This window comes from Canis lupus, chromosome 34 (assembly GCF_048164855.1).
Source record: "Canis lupus baileyi chromosome 34, mCanLup2.hap1, whole genome shotgun sequence".
In the NCBI taxonomy this organism is placed as follows: Eukaryota; Metazoa; Chordata; class Mammalia; order Carnivora; family Canidae; genus Canis; species Canis lupus.
This window is the reverse complement of record NC_132871.1, coordinates 12,270,631-12,287,576: the sequence shown is the minus strand read 5'-3', so window position 1 is coordinate 12,287,576 and position 16,946 is coordinate 12,270,631. Positions and strand designations below refer to the sequence as shown.

Below are 16,946 nucleotides of genomic sequence, written 5' to 3'. Positions count from 1 at the left end.
GATCCTTCGCCTACGTTCAAGATAGAAAGAGGGGCTCAATAAATAGCACCTGTCTTTCCCACCCAGGTTCTGAATAAATTGGGAAACAAAATGAAAGGTAGCAGAGAGGCCAAAATGCCTCCTTTGTTACTAAGAGACACTGAGCTGGAGGCTAGGGCTTTAGTATGGCACCAAGTGCAGCTGCTCACCGACCCCAGGCTGACCTGAGCAGGACGGATCCATGGCTGAGGGTAGGATCCGTGCCAGAGGCAGAAGAGGGCCCAGGCTAAGCTTTCCCAGTGACTGAATAGTGTCAGGAAATGGCACCAGGGTCTTACAACAAAATATCAGGGGGGCGAGGATTGGGAGGGAAGATATGTGAAGAGAGTTTTTCTCTGGAGGGCCGTCTAGAAGCTCCTGTCACCTCCAAGTTGTTTTCTCACTGCAAAGTCTTCATTCAGAGAGCTTCACGCACATCTCCTGCAGCTTGGCGCGGGCTTGGGACTGGGCCAGCACGGGGAGGCCTGAGGGAGAGGGAGAGACAGGAGGTGGGGGAAGAGGAAGGAACCGAGCTCCTGTCCAATAGGGCCACCTAGAGGAGCTCTTAGGCTTCAGCAGGGAGCGGCTGGAGCGGTGACGCGGAGCTGAGGCTAGTTTCAGCTGATGAAGGGACTTCAGGTGAGAGGCCCCGGCGTGGGGGATGGTGGGTCCCTGAGGCCCCGAGAGAGCGCCCCACCCCGGGCACGGGCGGCTCTCGATTTCACAGCCTCGCTTATAAAGAGAGAAGCTACCTACGAGGTGACCAGTCCGGGAAGAAGTCTCTCCCTCTCCCCCTACTCCACCCTCTTCTCTTCCCTCTGCCTGCTTTGACCCAGAAACAAACCGTGGCTAGTGAAATGGCGGCAGACAGCTGGAAGCCGTTGGTGGAGGAAAGGAGCAGTTGGTGGACCCTGCGCCCTGCCCCAGCTTCTTGGCTGCAGAAGGCCCCAGAGGGGTGAAGGGGACAGTGTCACCTTTACACCTGATTCTAGGAGTCGGTTACTGTACAGGACTGGATATTCTAACTTCTTAATTGGGACTGTGTTGGAGACCTAAAGTGGCTGTAGGACTTGTTATTACCAAAGAATGATTAAAATCAAGTCAGAGGTTTTTTTTGTTTGTTTTTTTTTTAAGTCAGAGGATTATGGAGGTTTTTGTGCAGGGGCAGGGACTAACTAGCTTGCCCCCACTGAGTAATTCTGATAGAGACCGTGGGGATCAAAACAAAGTTGCTGTCCTATTTGAATAGGTTATTTTCATCTTCAGATTAACAGCTTGTTGACTTGACTTTGTTGGTTTTTATTTCTCTAGCCCACCAAGCTGAGCTCATTTGTGGTATCTCTGCCTTTATGAAGTGTGCCGCCTAAACCAGGACCAGGGATGTTAAGAACACTGGAAACTCCCATCTAAAGGAAGGCCAAGTCCCCTGATGGCTTTGCTATATTTCCCCCTGGTGGCATGCTGGGTGCATAGCCACTCCTGGGCTACGTGCAGCAAGTTATGAACTCCAGAGGGAAAATGATAAATGCACTTGATCTCAGCCAAAAAGCCGAGAAGCGATTGATAAATCAGTCACCGTAGTCTTCCTGTGATCTCTTTCTCCTCGAAGCACTCTCCCAGCAAATGTTAATTACAGCTATTGGTGAGTAAACCAAGTGAAATCTGTTAAGAGTTCCATCCAGTTCTGCCCAAAGCCAGACAGAGGAGGTCAACTTGAGTTCCCATCACCATCTCCCAACACCCTTTGTTATCGGATCAGAATAGCTTCCCTCTGTAAGATATTAGTGATTCCCATGGCTGCTTTAAGAAGTTTCTTTATTTATTATAGGTGAGGTGATTGAAAACTGCCAATCACAAATCTGGCAATCCCCTCTCATGAGCTTAAAGACCGTTCTGATTACGATAATTACATTTTTATGAATATCCTACCTAGAGAGTAACAATTTTACTATGTCAGACTGCACCACACAAAGATGCATCAATTTCATCTGCAATGAAAAATAGAGCCTAATAGCACAGTTATATTTATATGATAGTTAAACATCAAGATGCAACATAAGTACTTTGACTGAAAGAATTCTGATCATTATTTAACCTTGAGATGATGATTAAGGGTGAAGGCTTGTCAGCTTTCATGAATTATTTTTTTCATGATTTTTGCTGTTTTGATTTGATTTTTAAAACTCCATAATTAACACTTATTAACATTTGGATTCCACCCCCACCCTCTACAGTATTGTGGGCAAAGCAACAATGGCAGTAACCACAAAAGATTAATGGACATGATTAATAGTCAAAGAAAGACTTCCCCATTGGGAAGTTGTAAGACCTAATTATGTTTCAGGTATGACGGTGCCATGCTGACTGGTTTTCTACCTAGTTAAGTTTCCTAAGCCATGATGCAAGTAATGGATGCAGTATTTAGTTTGATGCTATATATACATATTAGTTTAATGCAGAGATAAGTGTTCCATTATTACAGATGGTGATCAGGGCCCATTAAAATGTGTGGTCTGAGAACAAGTACAGTAAAGCATCACCTAGAAGCCTGTTAGAAATGCAGATTCTCAGGCCCTACCTTAGGCTTGCTGAATCAGAATCCATAGCGGTGGGGCATAGGACCATGTCTCAGTAAGTCCTCCAGGTGATTCTCTGAGGTTTGAAACCACTGTTCTAGCATGTGGTAGCTATTTCCATTGGCTACAGTGAAACACTGGCATGTTGGAGGGTACAAGCCTGGGCCAGCATCAGGGTAGGCATCCCCCTTCACGTCAGGGGTGTGTGCTCCAGGGGAGTTTAAGTGAACACCCTGTTTTGGTCAAGTTCGTGAGTCCAGGGGTTCCTCTTAAGTGTCTTTTAATCTTCTCTTTAAATCTCCAGAGGTCACAAGCCATAGTGTCTTCCCATTACCCGTCATAATTGTTAGTTTATCCTCCCTGATAGAAGAGTTGTGTATGATACCTTTTGTAATGTCAAAAGATTTCCATCACCCTGAATCCTTGCTAATCTTTTTGCTGTATTACAACCACTTCCCTAAAGTCACCTTGAGCTACTTAAAAAAAAATTGGCATCCAACACGATGTTCTTTTGTATATCTTGATGGCACTACTTGTGCTATCATCTTTTGATAGCACTCTCGATCAAAATTAGTAACTGGAATTCACCAGAAAACTGTATGGAAAGATGACACACATTGCAAGCATACTTAATTCAAGAAAACATAGTCGAACATATGTTTATTTATTTTTTAAAAAATGTTTTTTTCGAACATATGTTCAGTAAAGTGTGCTGATGCTCACTTGTCAGGACTATGTAGTGCTGTTGTTACAGTTTTTCTTTGGCTGAGAGGATGAGGCAGCTCTTGGGAGGGAGATGTATCACAGAGTTTTGTAATAGACAAGCTATCTTCCTAAATTTTTAAGGAAAGTATTTTAGAGATAAATAGTCCAGTGCATCCATGTGCATGGGGTAGTATAAGTGGAGTATTCAGTGTACAAAAAGGGGATGCCATCTTATGATTTAATCTTCATTTTACTTTATATATATAAGTGATATACATATATGACTTGATTCTTTCAAAAGCCCAAGGGCAGGAGTAAGACATTAGAACAGAGATTCTGAATCTGGAATGTGCATCAGAATGACCTTGAAGCTTATTTAAAATACAAATTCTCATGCTTGGTTCAGCAGTACACGTCCTGAAACTTGAGTGATACAGAGAAGATTGGCACGATCCCTGTGCAAGGATGACACGCACATTCGTCAAGTATTTCATGTTAAAAAAAAAACTCCTGGGTTTTTAAAAATCCAGATAGTTTTATGTGGGTAGGTCTGAGGTGGTGCCCAGGAATCTGTATTTAACAAGCACCCCTTAAGTGCTTAAGTGATCCGTAGCTTTCATGTTGAGAAACGCTGCAAACCTAACTCAGAAGATGTAGAAAACACACATGAGTGTGGCGCAGTAAGGCCCAACCAAGTCACGGGAGTTGTACCTTCTTTGGGTCCTTGTGATACATTGCTTCAGGCTTTCAAGTAGGACATGGATCCCACCTGCTTCTAAAGTTCTTTGTATACTTGCCCAAAGGTCTGTGAGCTCCCTGAAACATGGGAATTAGGTGGTAGGGATCTTTGCATCTTCAGCTGGACTCCCCCACCCACCCATGCCTTCTCATTACTGAGGTGTTCAATAATACTCTCAGATGAATGAAGACTAGAAAGGTCAAAATGCAGTTCGCAGAGTGTGACTGAAATAGTTTAGGGGGTTAGTCTTGGCCTCCTTCACCCACCAGTGGTCAGACCTTGGGGTCACTTCCTCCCTCAGGGTCTCAGCCCCACATTTGCAACACAGATCAGTCTCTCTGTCGTGGGGCTGCCGTGGGCTGAACTTGAGGGACTATCTATGGAAATGCTTTAAAATTCCAGAGCTACTTATTTCACCTTTTTTAAACACGATGCTCATTTTGCTCTATTTCCCCTACGAATGGGTGCTGGGTTGTGTGACTGAGGACAGGAAGTTTACCTCTGGCCATTGAGGGAAAGCAAATTCTATGATTTGGAATTTATTTTATTTATTTATTTTTAAAGATTTTATTTATTTATTCGTGAGAGACTCAGAGAGAGAGAGGCAGAGACACAGGCAGAGGGAGAAGCAGGCTCCATGCAGGGAGCCCGACGTGGGACTCCATCCTGGGTCTCCAGGATCACAGCCTGGGCTGAAGTTAGTGCCAAACCACCGAGCGACCCAGACTGCCCTATGATTTGGAATTTAAAAGAACCCCATCATTTTTCCAACATTAAGGAGAGTAAAAAAATCAATACCAAAAGTTTATAATATGGATGGAAGAAATGCTCCACAAATAATCAACAGTAGGATGGAAGGGAGATACACTGGAAAGCAAATGAATTATCGCACTGCAGTTTGGGACTTTCAGAAATCTGTGCTTAGTGAAATGATGTCTGAATTTTAGTGGTTCCACTGAGATCCTCTGAAAAGGTAGCAAGTGTCTGATGAGCTGAAAAGAACATGTACATCCTTTTAAAAACGTAAAAATAGTGGTTATGACCACCAGCTGGAGGTAGTTACAGACCTCCAGCTGTAAAGAACCAAAGACCTGAAGGAAGTTAGATCACTTACAGGAGGCAATGTGCCCCAGCTGGTAAATCCTGGGTCTGGGACTAGAGCCAGTCCATAGCTCAATGAGGTAAATAAAGGCAGTGTGTTAAGTGTTCCATGAAGTTCTGTTTATTCCATCGAATCTACTATCTTTAATTCTAAGATTAGGTCTCCCCTTGTTTTTGCTTGTCAAAATGTCCTTGTTTTGGGACGCCTGGGTGGCTCAGTGGTTGAGCTTCTTTCTGCCTTCGACTCAGGGCATGATCCCGGGGTCCTGGATCGAGTCTCACATCAGGCTCCTTGCATGGAACCTGCTTCTCCCTCTGCCTATGTCTCTGCCTCTCTCTCCGTTTTTCATGAATGAATGAATGAATAAATAAATAAATAAAATGTCCTTGTTTTTCTGAAATGTTAGTATTTTTTAAACTAGGCAAATGGAAAGTTAACAATACAATGACTTTCTATTCAAATTTATTTACTCAGTCTCAAGTCTGAATTCCGGATTCATTTGAGGCAAATTTCTAACCTATTCAGGCCTTGATTTCTCCACATGTAAAGTCACAAAGATCAACAATAACATATACAATCATATTTGCAAAGAGCTTAGCACAATTTTTAGTACGGATTGACCAAGAATTGGTCATAGTTACATGAAAAATGAAGATATTTATGTTATAATCTAGATATATAAATTAGGTAATGGGTCTTGTGTTGACACTACTATATTAGATATGTTTTTCTATTTTTCTTTGGTGGTCCCACTTGGGACCCATTTATGCCTTTGCTCTAAGAGTAAGCCTGAGCAGAAGAACCAAGGGAGAATTCCCATTCAGGCACACAGCCAACCAGCTTGTGTTGGTGCTGGGGAGCATTCTAGAACCAGTGGGAGAGCAGGGTTGTGCCTACTGGCTGAAGTTCTTGTTAGATCTAGAATCCAGACCCTTGGTTCTAGGACTAGCACTTCCTATTGTATAATATGTATCTTCGTATTTCCAATGCCTAATAAATTGTAGTTACTAAATTAGTGTTTGCTGATTATTTCAATGAATAAATGTAAAAATTGAGCTGTAGGAATACAATAGCTCCGTAAAGCATTAGGATTTCCCAGTTGTCTGCTGCTGCTTTTTGCAGTTGTCTGCTGCTGCTTTTTGCTTTTTTTTTTTACCTATCTTAAATAGTTTTTTTTTTTTTTTTTTTAAGATGTTATTTATTCATGAGACACACAGAGAAAGGCAGGGACACAGGCAGAGGGAGAAGCAGGCTTCCTGTGGGGAGCCGGATGCGGGACTTGATCCCAGAACCCTGGGATCAGGACCTGAGCTGAAGGCAGACCCTCACTGAGGCACCCAGGCGTCCAAAATAGGGTTGCATTTTGATAGGTGACCTTTAACTTCCTAAATTGTTTGGAAACAGAAAACAGGAAAAGGGCGGTTGTCCCTCGTGACTAAAACACATTTATGTTGATGGATATGCCAGGTGCCCTGGCAGGCATCTTCCCGGTCAAGATTTAAGCTAAATTTGAGTTTGATGTCTAATAACATCTGGACTTGCATCTCAGGCCCCCCACAGGGCAAATGTGTTATTTGGGTGGGTCACGTTGTGGGGCCTTTAACTTACTCTAATGCAATGTAGGCAATGCAATGACTGGATCATTTCAGAAATATCTGTAGGCCACTCTGGGAGCACTTTTGCTCTCTTATATTGGTCTGGGACTTTCCTGTCACACTGTGGAAACCTGACGGCTGAAGAAAGTTTTTCAGATACCCACTTTGGTTGATTTCCGTATCAGAAACTGGAAGGGCAATAATACAAGGACAGGTTCTATGGGCCCTGAAGCTTTAGATAATTTTGGTGCTATATTAAGGAAATTGGCATAAAATCATAAATAAAAATTTTGATGTAAAAATGAGTGCTTATTAGAAGCAATCCTTGCAAATGGAGTCCCAAAGCCTGAGCTTCATTAGTTTCCTGTAAATGTGCCTCTGTAATACCAGAAGCAGAATTTTAAGGCTAAGGAATTTGTGCTAGAATGTTGATAGATGAGACATTTCCAAATATTTACCAGTAAGAGAAACATGTACAGGCATCCCCTGATTTTCAAAAGTTTGCATTAGGCCACTTCACTTTTACGAAAGACCTACATTAGTACCTGTTTTTGCTAACTGAAAGAAACCTGAAGATGATTTTTGCTTTTAGGAAAAAAGGCAAAAAGTAAAAATAGTGTTCGGTGTTTGTTTTGCAGCAACTGCTTATAGAAGCAGTGCACACCCCAAAACAGTGAGAACGGCCCCGCCAAGTCCCTTCCCCTGAAACCACACTCCGCATCTTAGCATCAAGCCACTGTAGTTTTTTTCTGAACGGTGTCTGAGAGCATCTGTGCCTTTCTTAATTTATTTTGTGCATCCATTAGCAAGATGTGTCCTAAGGCATGAGAAAACCTGAGAGAGGTTATTTTCGGGGGTCTGAGAATGCTTAAAAATTTTTCCATGTAACTTAATGGTAATTGCGTCTTTGATTTATGCCATTTCAGCTTAGGAACATTTTCATTCGCGTGCTTTACTTTCGGGTAGTGGGGGAAACCGGCAGCTAACTGCAGCTGCAGGGATAGACTCGGAGTACCAAGGGCTCAGAGTGCAGAGAAGTGAGGCTGTGGGGAAGACAGCAGAGAAAGGGCCACTCTAAATTAAGCATCCAAGAAGCAATCAATTATAGTTGGAACATCAGGGAACTGGGGGAGTCCTTGAGTTTATTTTACAAATTAATCAAAAGACAAAAATGTATTATTTATTGGCCATCAAAACTTTTTCTAAATACTACCCCCCCCTAGTTTTCCTGCACACTTAAAAATATTTGTTTTTTTGGCATTTTATTTAAATTCAATTAATTAGCATACATCTTAGTTTCAGATGTAGTTTAGTGATTCATCAGTTGTGTATAACACCCAGTGCTTATTACATCAAATGTCCTCCTTAATGCCCTTCACCCAGTTACCCCATCCTCTCGATTCCCTCCCCTCCAGCAACCCTTAGTTTGTTTCCTGTAGTGTAGTGAGTCTCTTATGATTTGTCTCCCTCTCTGATTTCATCTTATTTTCCCCTCCCTTCCCCTGTGATCTTTTGTCTTCTTAAATTCCATATGAGCTTGGATGATAATGATCTTTCTCTGATTGACTTATTTCACTTAGCATAATACCCTCTAGTTCCACTCACATCATTGCAAATGGTAAGATTTCATTTTTCTGATGGCTGAGTAGTATTCCAATATACATCTATATATGTAGGGCAGCTCTATTTTCAACTTTTTGAGGAGCCTCCATCCTGTTTTCCACAGTGGCTGCACCAGCTTGCATTCCCACCAACAGTATAACAGGCTTTCCCTTTCTCCGCATCCTTGCCAACACCTGTCATTTCCTGACTTGTTAATCTTGGCCATTCTGACTGGTGTGAGGTGGTATCTCATTGTGGTTTTGATTTGTATTTCCCTGATGCTGAGCGATGTGTCTGTTTTCACGTGTCTGCTGGCCATTTGTTGGATTATCTCATTTCATGCACTCATTAATGCTGTGAGGTAGTTACCTACCCTGGAGATAAGGAAGTTGAAGCTCAGAGAAGTTCACAACCTGCAAGTAAGAGATGGAGGCAGGTCTTCCTAATCTTTTAGCCATTATGCGATATTAAGGTATGTACACACACGTGCACGCACAGCAGATAATTTAAAAAATTATCAGGCCTCCTAAATTCCCATTGGCCTTTCCTGTATTTCTCAGTGTTAGTGCTAGTCCTTGTAGGTTTATTGCTCATTGGTTCCATCATTCATCTTTACCGTAGTGTAGAAGCATCTGCCTCAAGGAGACAGCAGACTGAGTAAGATGCAGGTTTCTCAGGAACAACAAACAAGGAATCAGGAAGTGGATGTGAGGAGCACACACTATAGACCGCTGCCACCACCCCCCTCTTTTTCTTTCCTCTAAGCTTGTATTTCTTTACCAGAGTACAAAACAGACACTTGCCTTTTCATTTGTATTTACATAGACAATACTTAAATAAAAACCACCAGTTGACACTCTTATTCTGCTTTTATTTATTGTCTGGCTAACTGACAAAGACACAGATGTCTAGGGTAGACGCTACCCCACCATTTAAACTGTCCTGGTGACACAGATTCCAAAATGTGCATGTTTACATAGTGCAGTGGTATGAAAAACATTTGCTTTCCTTTACTGTCCCTGACTACAAACAGGGAAAAATTAATTTCATACCAAAAAATTTGGGGCACTTTAACAATCATCCCATTTCTGCTACTAAAATAACAAAATTGGTATTACACGTTAAACTATAAAGGCCTACCAGTTTTTACAGATCTGCAAATAATCTGCTACTTAGACATAAAAAGTTGATTTCTTCAAATCACAAAGTAAGGCACCATTGGATTAAAAGTTTCTTTCAGCTTCTACTAAATAAAATGCATAGTGAAATAAATACTGAACACTGAATTTTAATACTGTAATACATTTCAATATAAAATGATATGTGAATGTTAAAATACTGTATTGCATCTTGAATACATTTATCTGGAAATATTATGGGAAAAAAAACCCAAATGTAAGCCCTGATTTCAGGGAAGAAAATATTCATTTTTGTGATTTGCCATAGTTCAAGATTTTAGCATAGAGATTATTCAGTTTTGGGTCCAATTAGGTTGTCAACTTTCAAAGAAAGGGTATAGGTGTACTAATGAAACATTTATTTAAATACATTCTTAAACTTCTCTATCCTGGATGAATTGCAACTTTGAGTTGTGACTCAGACTTTAGGACGGTACCTACAAAGTTGGGATATACAAGGAAATTGGCCATTCTTATTATCCCTAATAAAATTTAGATCCAGAATTGTTTGGATCAGACATTTTCTGCCATATTTGCTAGTAAGGCCAGATTTCGTATTTTCTGAAGTGCATCACTAGGCTTTTTCATAGGGATTTGTATCAACTGTTGATATATGATCAAAGAATCCAAAATAAAATGATGCTGCTACTACCTGAAAAATTCCTTTTGAAAATACTTTGCCAAGTTTGTTACAACTTTGTATTTTTTTATTCTTTTTGGGTAAAGGGTCCCAAATGACTATATATGAAAGACTGATGGATGGTAGAGAAGGGGGGTCAAAACAAAGTTCTCTAATATGCTAAGCCCAGGACTTTGGCAAGGAAAGTTATAAAAATACAATATATTCAAATGGGCAACTTCATAATTTATTAGATATCCCATTTATTAGAACTCTAAGTTCTTTTGCTTTTATATAAATGAAACATTTATTCTATAAATAGGAATGCTTCTTTCAAATTTTTCTTTGGATTGATTTCTTGTTAGCACTTCCCAGTAATACATGAACAATACACTGAAACCATGATACAAAGTTTAGGTATACATACACATATGTGACCGTGCGCTTTTAAAAAATAAGTAATGGTAATTTCAAACATAATCAACCATATAAAACATCTAAATGGAAATATTTTCTTTTCCAAATCTATAGCTGGATTTAAAAGTCCCAGTAAGTTTTGTAAACAAAATCATACAAAAAAAGGGCAAGCCTGGCTCATCCCTGTGGTCCTTTCACGGAGCTTTGTTTGCATAGATCCAAGGCAAATGATTCCCCCAACAGAGTCAAGACAAATTCTCTTCATTTATAGTAGCAATCTCTCTCAACCTCCATAAACATCAGATTTAGACTTTTAGAGTTTTGCCCATCAACTTGAACCTACTTTCTTCTTCCACATTTCCAACTGGCTACCTTTTCCTGACTTTCCCTCACCATAGCTACAGAGCCTCCGAGCCTACCCATCTGGAGGTGGATGCTGGGCGGCAGAGGAATGAAGTGCAAGGTAAGGGTCCAAAGGGCAGGTGAGCTCAGGGCAGTTGGCTCTGAGCCCCTAAACCGTGGCTGGCTTTCACCTTGTTTCTAATGGCTTTGTTCCACGTGACTGTAAACCCTGTTAGATCAATTTCTGACCTTGGTATTGTGAAGCAATGCTTGTATACACACATTTAGGAAAGATGGGAAATAAGGGAGCAAAATCTAAGGTCAAGCTGTCTGCTGAATAAGGTGTTAGGCCCTAACTTTACTTTTTGAATTGCTAAAGTTCATCTTGCCTTTTTTGTTTTTGAAACTAGGTTTTTGCACTAGACTCCATCTCCTAGACCTGTGCTGTCCAATACGACAGCCACCAGCCACATGTGATGGTCGAGCACCTGAGATGTGACTAGTCTGAATGGAGGTGTGCTTTCAATGTAGAACACACACTGGATTATGAAGACAGTACCAAAACATAATGTGACATATCTCATTAATAACTGTCATACAGATTGCAGGTTGAAATAATAATAATTTGGGCATTAGGGTTAAATATATTAAAATTAACTTCACCTGTTTTCCTTTTTTTAATGTAGCTACTAGAAATTTAAAAACTGTGTATGTGGCTAACATTGTACTTCTGTTGGACAGGTCTAACTTGAGCTTATCAGACTGCCAAGATTGGACAGCCTATAATTGAAAAATTTTATGTGAGCCCTGATGCAGCAACTTGCTTAGATGGTCTGTGGTTCATGGAAGCAGACAGAAAGCCAAGCATGCAAAAAAAGCATGGAAGCAAATAGATCTCAGGGACTTTAATATTATAGTCTGTAGCAAATAAGCAGTGAATGTTTGAATTGGTTGGTTGAAAGCTAGGACACAACTCATCTCCGCTACCTTGCCACAAAAGCCCACTGACCCCTAAGCAGCCAACACTTGGCGGGCTGTAGCTGAAGCAAGCAATAACTTTGAGAATATACAAAATATAAAAAGCTAGGTGCATTTCTTTACTGCATTCCTACCCCCCCCCCCCCCCCCCATATTCCCATATCACCCTCCCTTCTTCCTTGCTGCCAGTATGAAGGGAGCCAGGGAAGACAAGGGGAGGGGCGCTTGCAGCCCTCGGACAGCAACAACAGATGGAGCTCTTGGACTCCGGTGGAGAAGAGCAGGCAAAGATCACCTTGAGGTGGGAGGAAGTGGTGGGGCACCCCTTTCTCTCCGGTTGGATCCACCTTGATGGAAGAACAGACAAAGTAGAAATTTTAGTTAGGAAGCTATGATCTCCCTGTACAAACTAAAGGGTGGTTGCAGAAGTACCCACACCTCACCCTCTACGACCAAGGCTGTATGTAACTGGCACCCATGGTCGAGAAGAGGTGAGGGGAAGCAAGCAAACATCTGTGTGAACATTACGAGAGAGGGATGACCCAATGCTGGCTACCAAGTACTTGCAAAGTTAAGAACATTTTTAAAAATTACTTTTCTTCTTATCACATAGTACGTGTTTATTAGAGATTTAGAAAATATGGATGAGCTAAAACAAAATGAAAACTAACCAATGCCTGTCCTACCCAGGGATAACCATAACGTTATATAAATACTTTCCATTTATTTTCTGTATATAAACAGCTCCCTTTTTCCTTTGTCAAATAAGATCATGTATAGTTGGTATGGACATTTTTCAGAGCCGTTACTGTTTATACATATAATTCTAAGTGACACATCACATTCTATTATATAGGTTTACTATATTTATCTAATCAGTTCCCTTTTGTTGGACACTTAGGTATTCTCTAATTTCTAAAATGTTTTTTTTTTATAGTAACCATCCTAATAGGTGTGAAGTTGTATTTCACTGTAGCTTTATTTGCATTTCCCTAATGATTGGTGATATCGAGCATCTTTTCATGTGCTTTTTTGGCAATGTGGATATCTTCCTCAGAGAAATGCCTATGCAAGTATTCAACTCATTTTTTTAAAAAAAGATCTTATTTATTCATGAGAGACACAGAGATGGAGGCAGAGACACATACAGAGGGAGAAGCAGGATCCCCGCAAGAAGCTTGATGCGGGACTCGATCCCAGACCCTGGGATCACGCCCTGAGCTGAAGGCAGTCGCTCAACTGCTGAGCCACCCAGGCATCCCAGTATTAAAACCATTTTAAAAATTGGGTTTTTGTTGTTGAATCACAGGAATTCTTTATATATCCTGATTTTTTTTTATTAGATACATAATTTACAAATATTTTATCCCATTTCACGGTTTGCCTCTTCACCATTGACTGTGTTCTTTGAAAAACTATGCATATTCATGGATAAGAGTACCAGGTTTATAATCCATTCACCGTTTTGTAAATCCATGTACGTTTTTCCGAGGACCTAACAGGTTTTAGGCATGAAGCCAGGTGCTCAGATGCTGTGAGCAGATCTAGTGGGGGGGCCCATGTCTGTTGAGTAGGTCTGCTCTGGGGGGACTCCGAGGTGAGTGGTCACTGACAGATTCTTTAGTAGGCATCTCGACAGGGACTTCCGAGATAGAACCAACTCTGAGTCAGAGGAAGACACTGGCAGCCTGTTTACCTTGCCTCTTCCTCTTGCCATCTCAACCATGTCTTGTCTTGGGCCCATTCCTGAGGAAAAGACTCATCTGGATGTAAAGCAGTCATGTGTTGTAGAGCCCTGACCATCAGCTGACATACTGTAAGTGGTTCGTACAATGCGGCCTGGCCTGTACAGAGCTGCAGTTAGATGGCACTGTTCAGGGCTGCCTGGGGGCCCTCCAGGCGGTGCCCCATCTAGAGGCCAAGGCAGCTACAGGCACAGAGCCAAAACTGCTCGATAGCACGTTAGTTTTGTCAGAGAGATGATCCATTAAACACACAGAATACTAGAAATATTTAAAGCAAATCTACAAAAACATTTTTTGGGGGCAGTGGGCATTAATTCATCAATTTCAGAAATATTTTAAAATGCCTATTATATTTCCGGTTTGGTGCACTTGAGGAAGATGCAGTAGTGAGCAAGGCAGTTCCAGTCCTCAAGTCACATATAGTCTTAGAGACAGCAGGACGGGGAAAGGAATGTGTTCAGCTATGAAATTAAAAATCTAGCGGAGGGGGGATGGTTCTGTTACTGACTTAAATATACAAAGAGAACTTCTATTAGATTAAGGATGCTTACAGGAAACCAGGAAAAATACTTAGTCAATATGAATAACTCCTTAAAGCGAATTGGTTTGGTAGTGCTCCAAAAGGAAGAGATACAGGCTCTGCTCTTATCAGAAAGAAGCCCCTCTTCATGCTACACACACACAGAGCTCAAAGGTATCTGTCCCACGTGAAGACTTCTTTTCCACTCTTGTATAATTTTATTATATTTATATCTTTTCTTTTAAAGATTTTATTTATTTATTCATGAGAATCAGAGACAGAGAGAGGCAGAAGGAGAAGCACGCTCCATGCAGGGAGCCTGACATGGGACTCGATCCCAGGTCTCCAGGATCACGCCCTGGGCTGAAGGCAGCGCTAAACCACTGAGCCACCCAGGCTGGCCTATTTATACCTTTTTTTATTAGGCACCATCTAGGAATGGAGTATTCCACATAAATAAATGAGTTTTTCTAGTAATTACACTTTTCCTTTCAAGCAGCAATATTCTATTTACTTCTGGCATTTGTTCGTGGAAATTTTCTTCAAACACCTAATTTTTCAAATTCTTCAGCAGTGGCACAGAGCACAGTTTGACGTGTTCTTCACAATCCAACAGTACTGTCCTGTGACACAAAGTACAACTCTGTGTCCCTGTCTCTTCCTTTGACCCGAGACTGCCACCTAACACATCTCGCTGAAGCCACTGATTTTTTTTTTTTTTAAAGATTTATTTATTATGATAGAGAGAGAGAGAGAGAGAGGCAGAGACACAGGAGGAGGGAGAAGCAGGCTCCATGTCGGGAGCCCGACGCGGGACTCGATCCCGGGACTCCAGGATGGCGCCCTGGGCCAAAGGCAGGCGCCAAACCGCTGAACCACCCAGGGATCCCCCTGATTTTGCTTCTAACCAATGTTAACTTAAGCAGCTATGAACCTGCTCTCCGGTTGGGAAACATCCAACCAAAAATTATTTAAGAACCGTGTGTTAAAGAGTCAGTAGGCTCTGAGTATGTGTAAGAGCTTTGCCTAAGGAGTGAGGACAGGCTAGGGGTGCTGTGGCAGTTATCTGAAAGGCTCAAACACTTTGTCTCCACTCATTTCTGGTTTGGGAGTTTGGTTCTAAATCTAAAGCTGTTGTAATGGGACGCCCAGGTGGCTCAGCAGATTAGCGCCGCCTTCAGCCCAGGGCGTGATCCTGGAGACCCGGGATCAAGTCCAACATCAGGCTCCCAGCATGGAGCCTGCTTCTCCCTCTGCATATGTCTCTGACTCTCTCTCAGTCTCTCTCTGTGTCTCATGAATAAATGAATAAAAAATCTTTAAAAAGGTAAATAAAGCTGTTGTAAGTCTGACCCGCCTCAGTGATCTGTGTACATTCTGTGCTGATTCTTTGTTCTAACCATTTATTGTAAAATATCAGTTTCTCTATTTCCTCTTCTTGTTCACATTTTTATTTCAATAGAGGAAAAATGATTCACTTCTCTGTGGTTGCATCATATATTTTAGCAAAACCCAAAAACAATCTAAATGTCCAATAATGGTAAGCTAAATTATTCTATGCCAATTTGATGGAATTCTATAAAATAAAAAACCATGTGATAAAACGGGAAAGTGTTTTACTAAGCAAAGTTATGTAAACCCCACCACCAAAAGACTATACTCTATAATTATAATGATAAATCAATCAGAATCATATAGATAAAAATGAGCAGAGAAACTGCTCATAATAAATGTTATGTGGTGATTTTTTTATTGAGATTATGTATCGAGAGATACCCATAATATACCCATAATCTCTAAAAGCTATAATCATATTTATTTTATTACTTTTTCATTATTTTTTTACGATTTTTTTTAAGTGCTCTCTATACTCTATGTGGGGCTTGAACTCACAACCCTGGAACTAGAGTTGCATGCTCCACTGACTGATCCAGCCACATGCCCCTAATCATAACATATTTAAAATACCAAAGCAGTTACCATAAGTTTTTGTTATGATCAGTAACAAAACTAGTAGGAATAGAAGATGTCACTATTTGTTCTATCTTAGGAAAACCCGAAAGAGGGAAGGTTGTCCAAACAAGCAAAACAACAAAATTTAACCTATTAGCAAACCAAAGTTATTTTGAGCTTGTAATGACACATTTAAATAATCGTTTCTTATATGCATTCTGGATACCTCCATTGTCTCCATCACTTGTGGATGGGGAGTTTACCAGAATTTTGATGGCTCCACATGAGGTTCCCTGTCCTGCTCCAGGCAAAAGGCCTGGATTTCCTATATAATCCTCAGTTGTATATAACCCAGGCCATTCAAGTATGAAGCTACTAAAATCCCTTGCAGAAATACTCACTCCGGGTTTCACTTCTTGCCAGTTTACTGGGATAAGTTCTGGCCATTGGTACATATGGCTCTGGAGGTGGCAAATCAGAAATCGGATGGAAGTAGAATCTGCTTTCCCACTCATCTGAGGGAGAGAAACAAACAGTATCGTCAGTAGCAACCTGCTATAAGACTTACATAATGAAAGACCAGAGAGAATTGCAGAGATCACTATTAGTTTATGCCTAGAAGTTTAGAGAGAACTCAAAAATGATACAAATGTCGCTGATTAGCCCATCAATGACATACACTGGTCTGCAAATCAAAGCACAGACAGATCCAAGTGACTCAAATGAGTGATTAGGACCAGCCAGTTCCTCTCAGGAGCTGGGGGCTAAAGTTCAAGATCACTTTTTTCCTGCCAGTGGGCCCAGAAATAACTGAGACCTTCTCATAACAAAGGCAGAGGAAAGCTGCTTAATACTTG

General features: G+C 41.1%; 1 protein-coding gene, 1 long non-coding RNA gene and 1 other non-coding gene across 6 annotated transcripts in view; 1 reads left to right on the top strand and 2 right to left on the bottom strand.

Moving 5' to 3' along the window:
- Nucleotides 1-383: 383 nt before the first annotated feature.
- On the bottom strand, nt 384-1,105 carry LOC140624266 (uncharacterized). Its single transcript, XR_012023756.1, has 2 exons — nt 863-1,105; nt 384-503 (listed from the first exon to the last, which is right to left on the bottom strand). It is a non-coding gene; the product is annotated as an uncharacterized lncRNA (long non-coding RNA).
- A 2,587-nt stretch (nt 1,106-3,692) lies between these two features.
- LOC140624634 (U6 spliceosomal RNA) lies at nt 3,693-3,799 on the top strand. The gene has a single exon (XR_012024092.1). It is a non-coding gene; the product is annotated as a U6 spliceosomal RNA (small nuclear RNA).
- Nucleotides 3,800-9,187: 5,388 nt separating this feature from the next.
- Nucleotides 9,188-16,946, bottom strand: part of WIPF1 (WAS/WASL interacting protein family member 1) — a 122,984-nt gene continuing 115,225 nt past the window's right edge. For all 4 annotated transcript variants that reach the window (XM_072811003.1, XM_072811005.1, XM_072811006.1 and 1 more), the window contains exons 7-8: nt 16,491-16,604; nt 9,188-12,218 (exon numbers count right to left, since the gene is read on the bottom strand). In XM_072811003.1, coding sequence (XP_072667104.1) covers nt 12,163-12,218; nt 16,491-16,604 — 170 coding nt within the window. In that variant the 3' untranslated portion in view covers nt 9,188-12,162. The remainder of the gene's footprint in view (nt 12,219-16,490; nt 16,605-16,946) is intronic.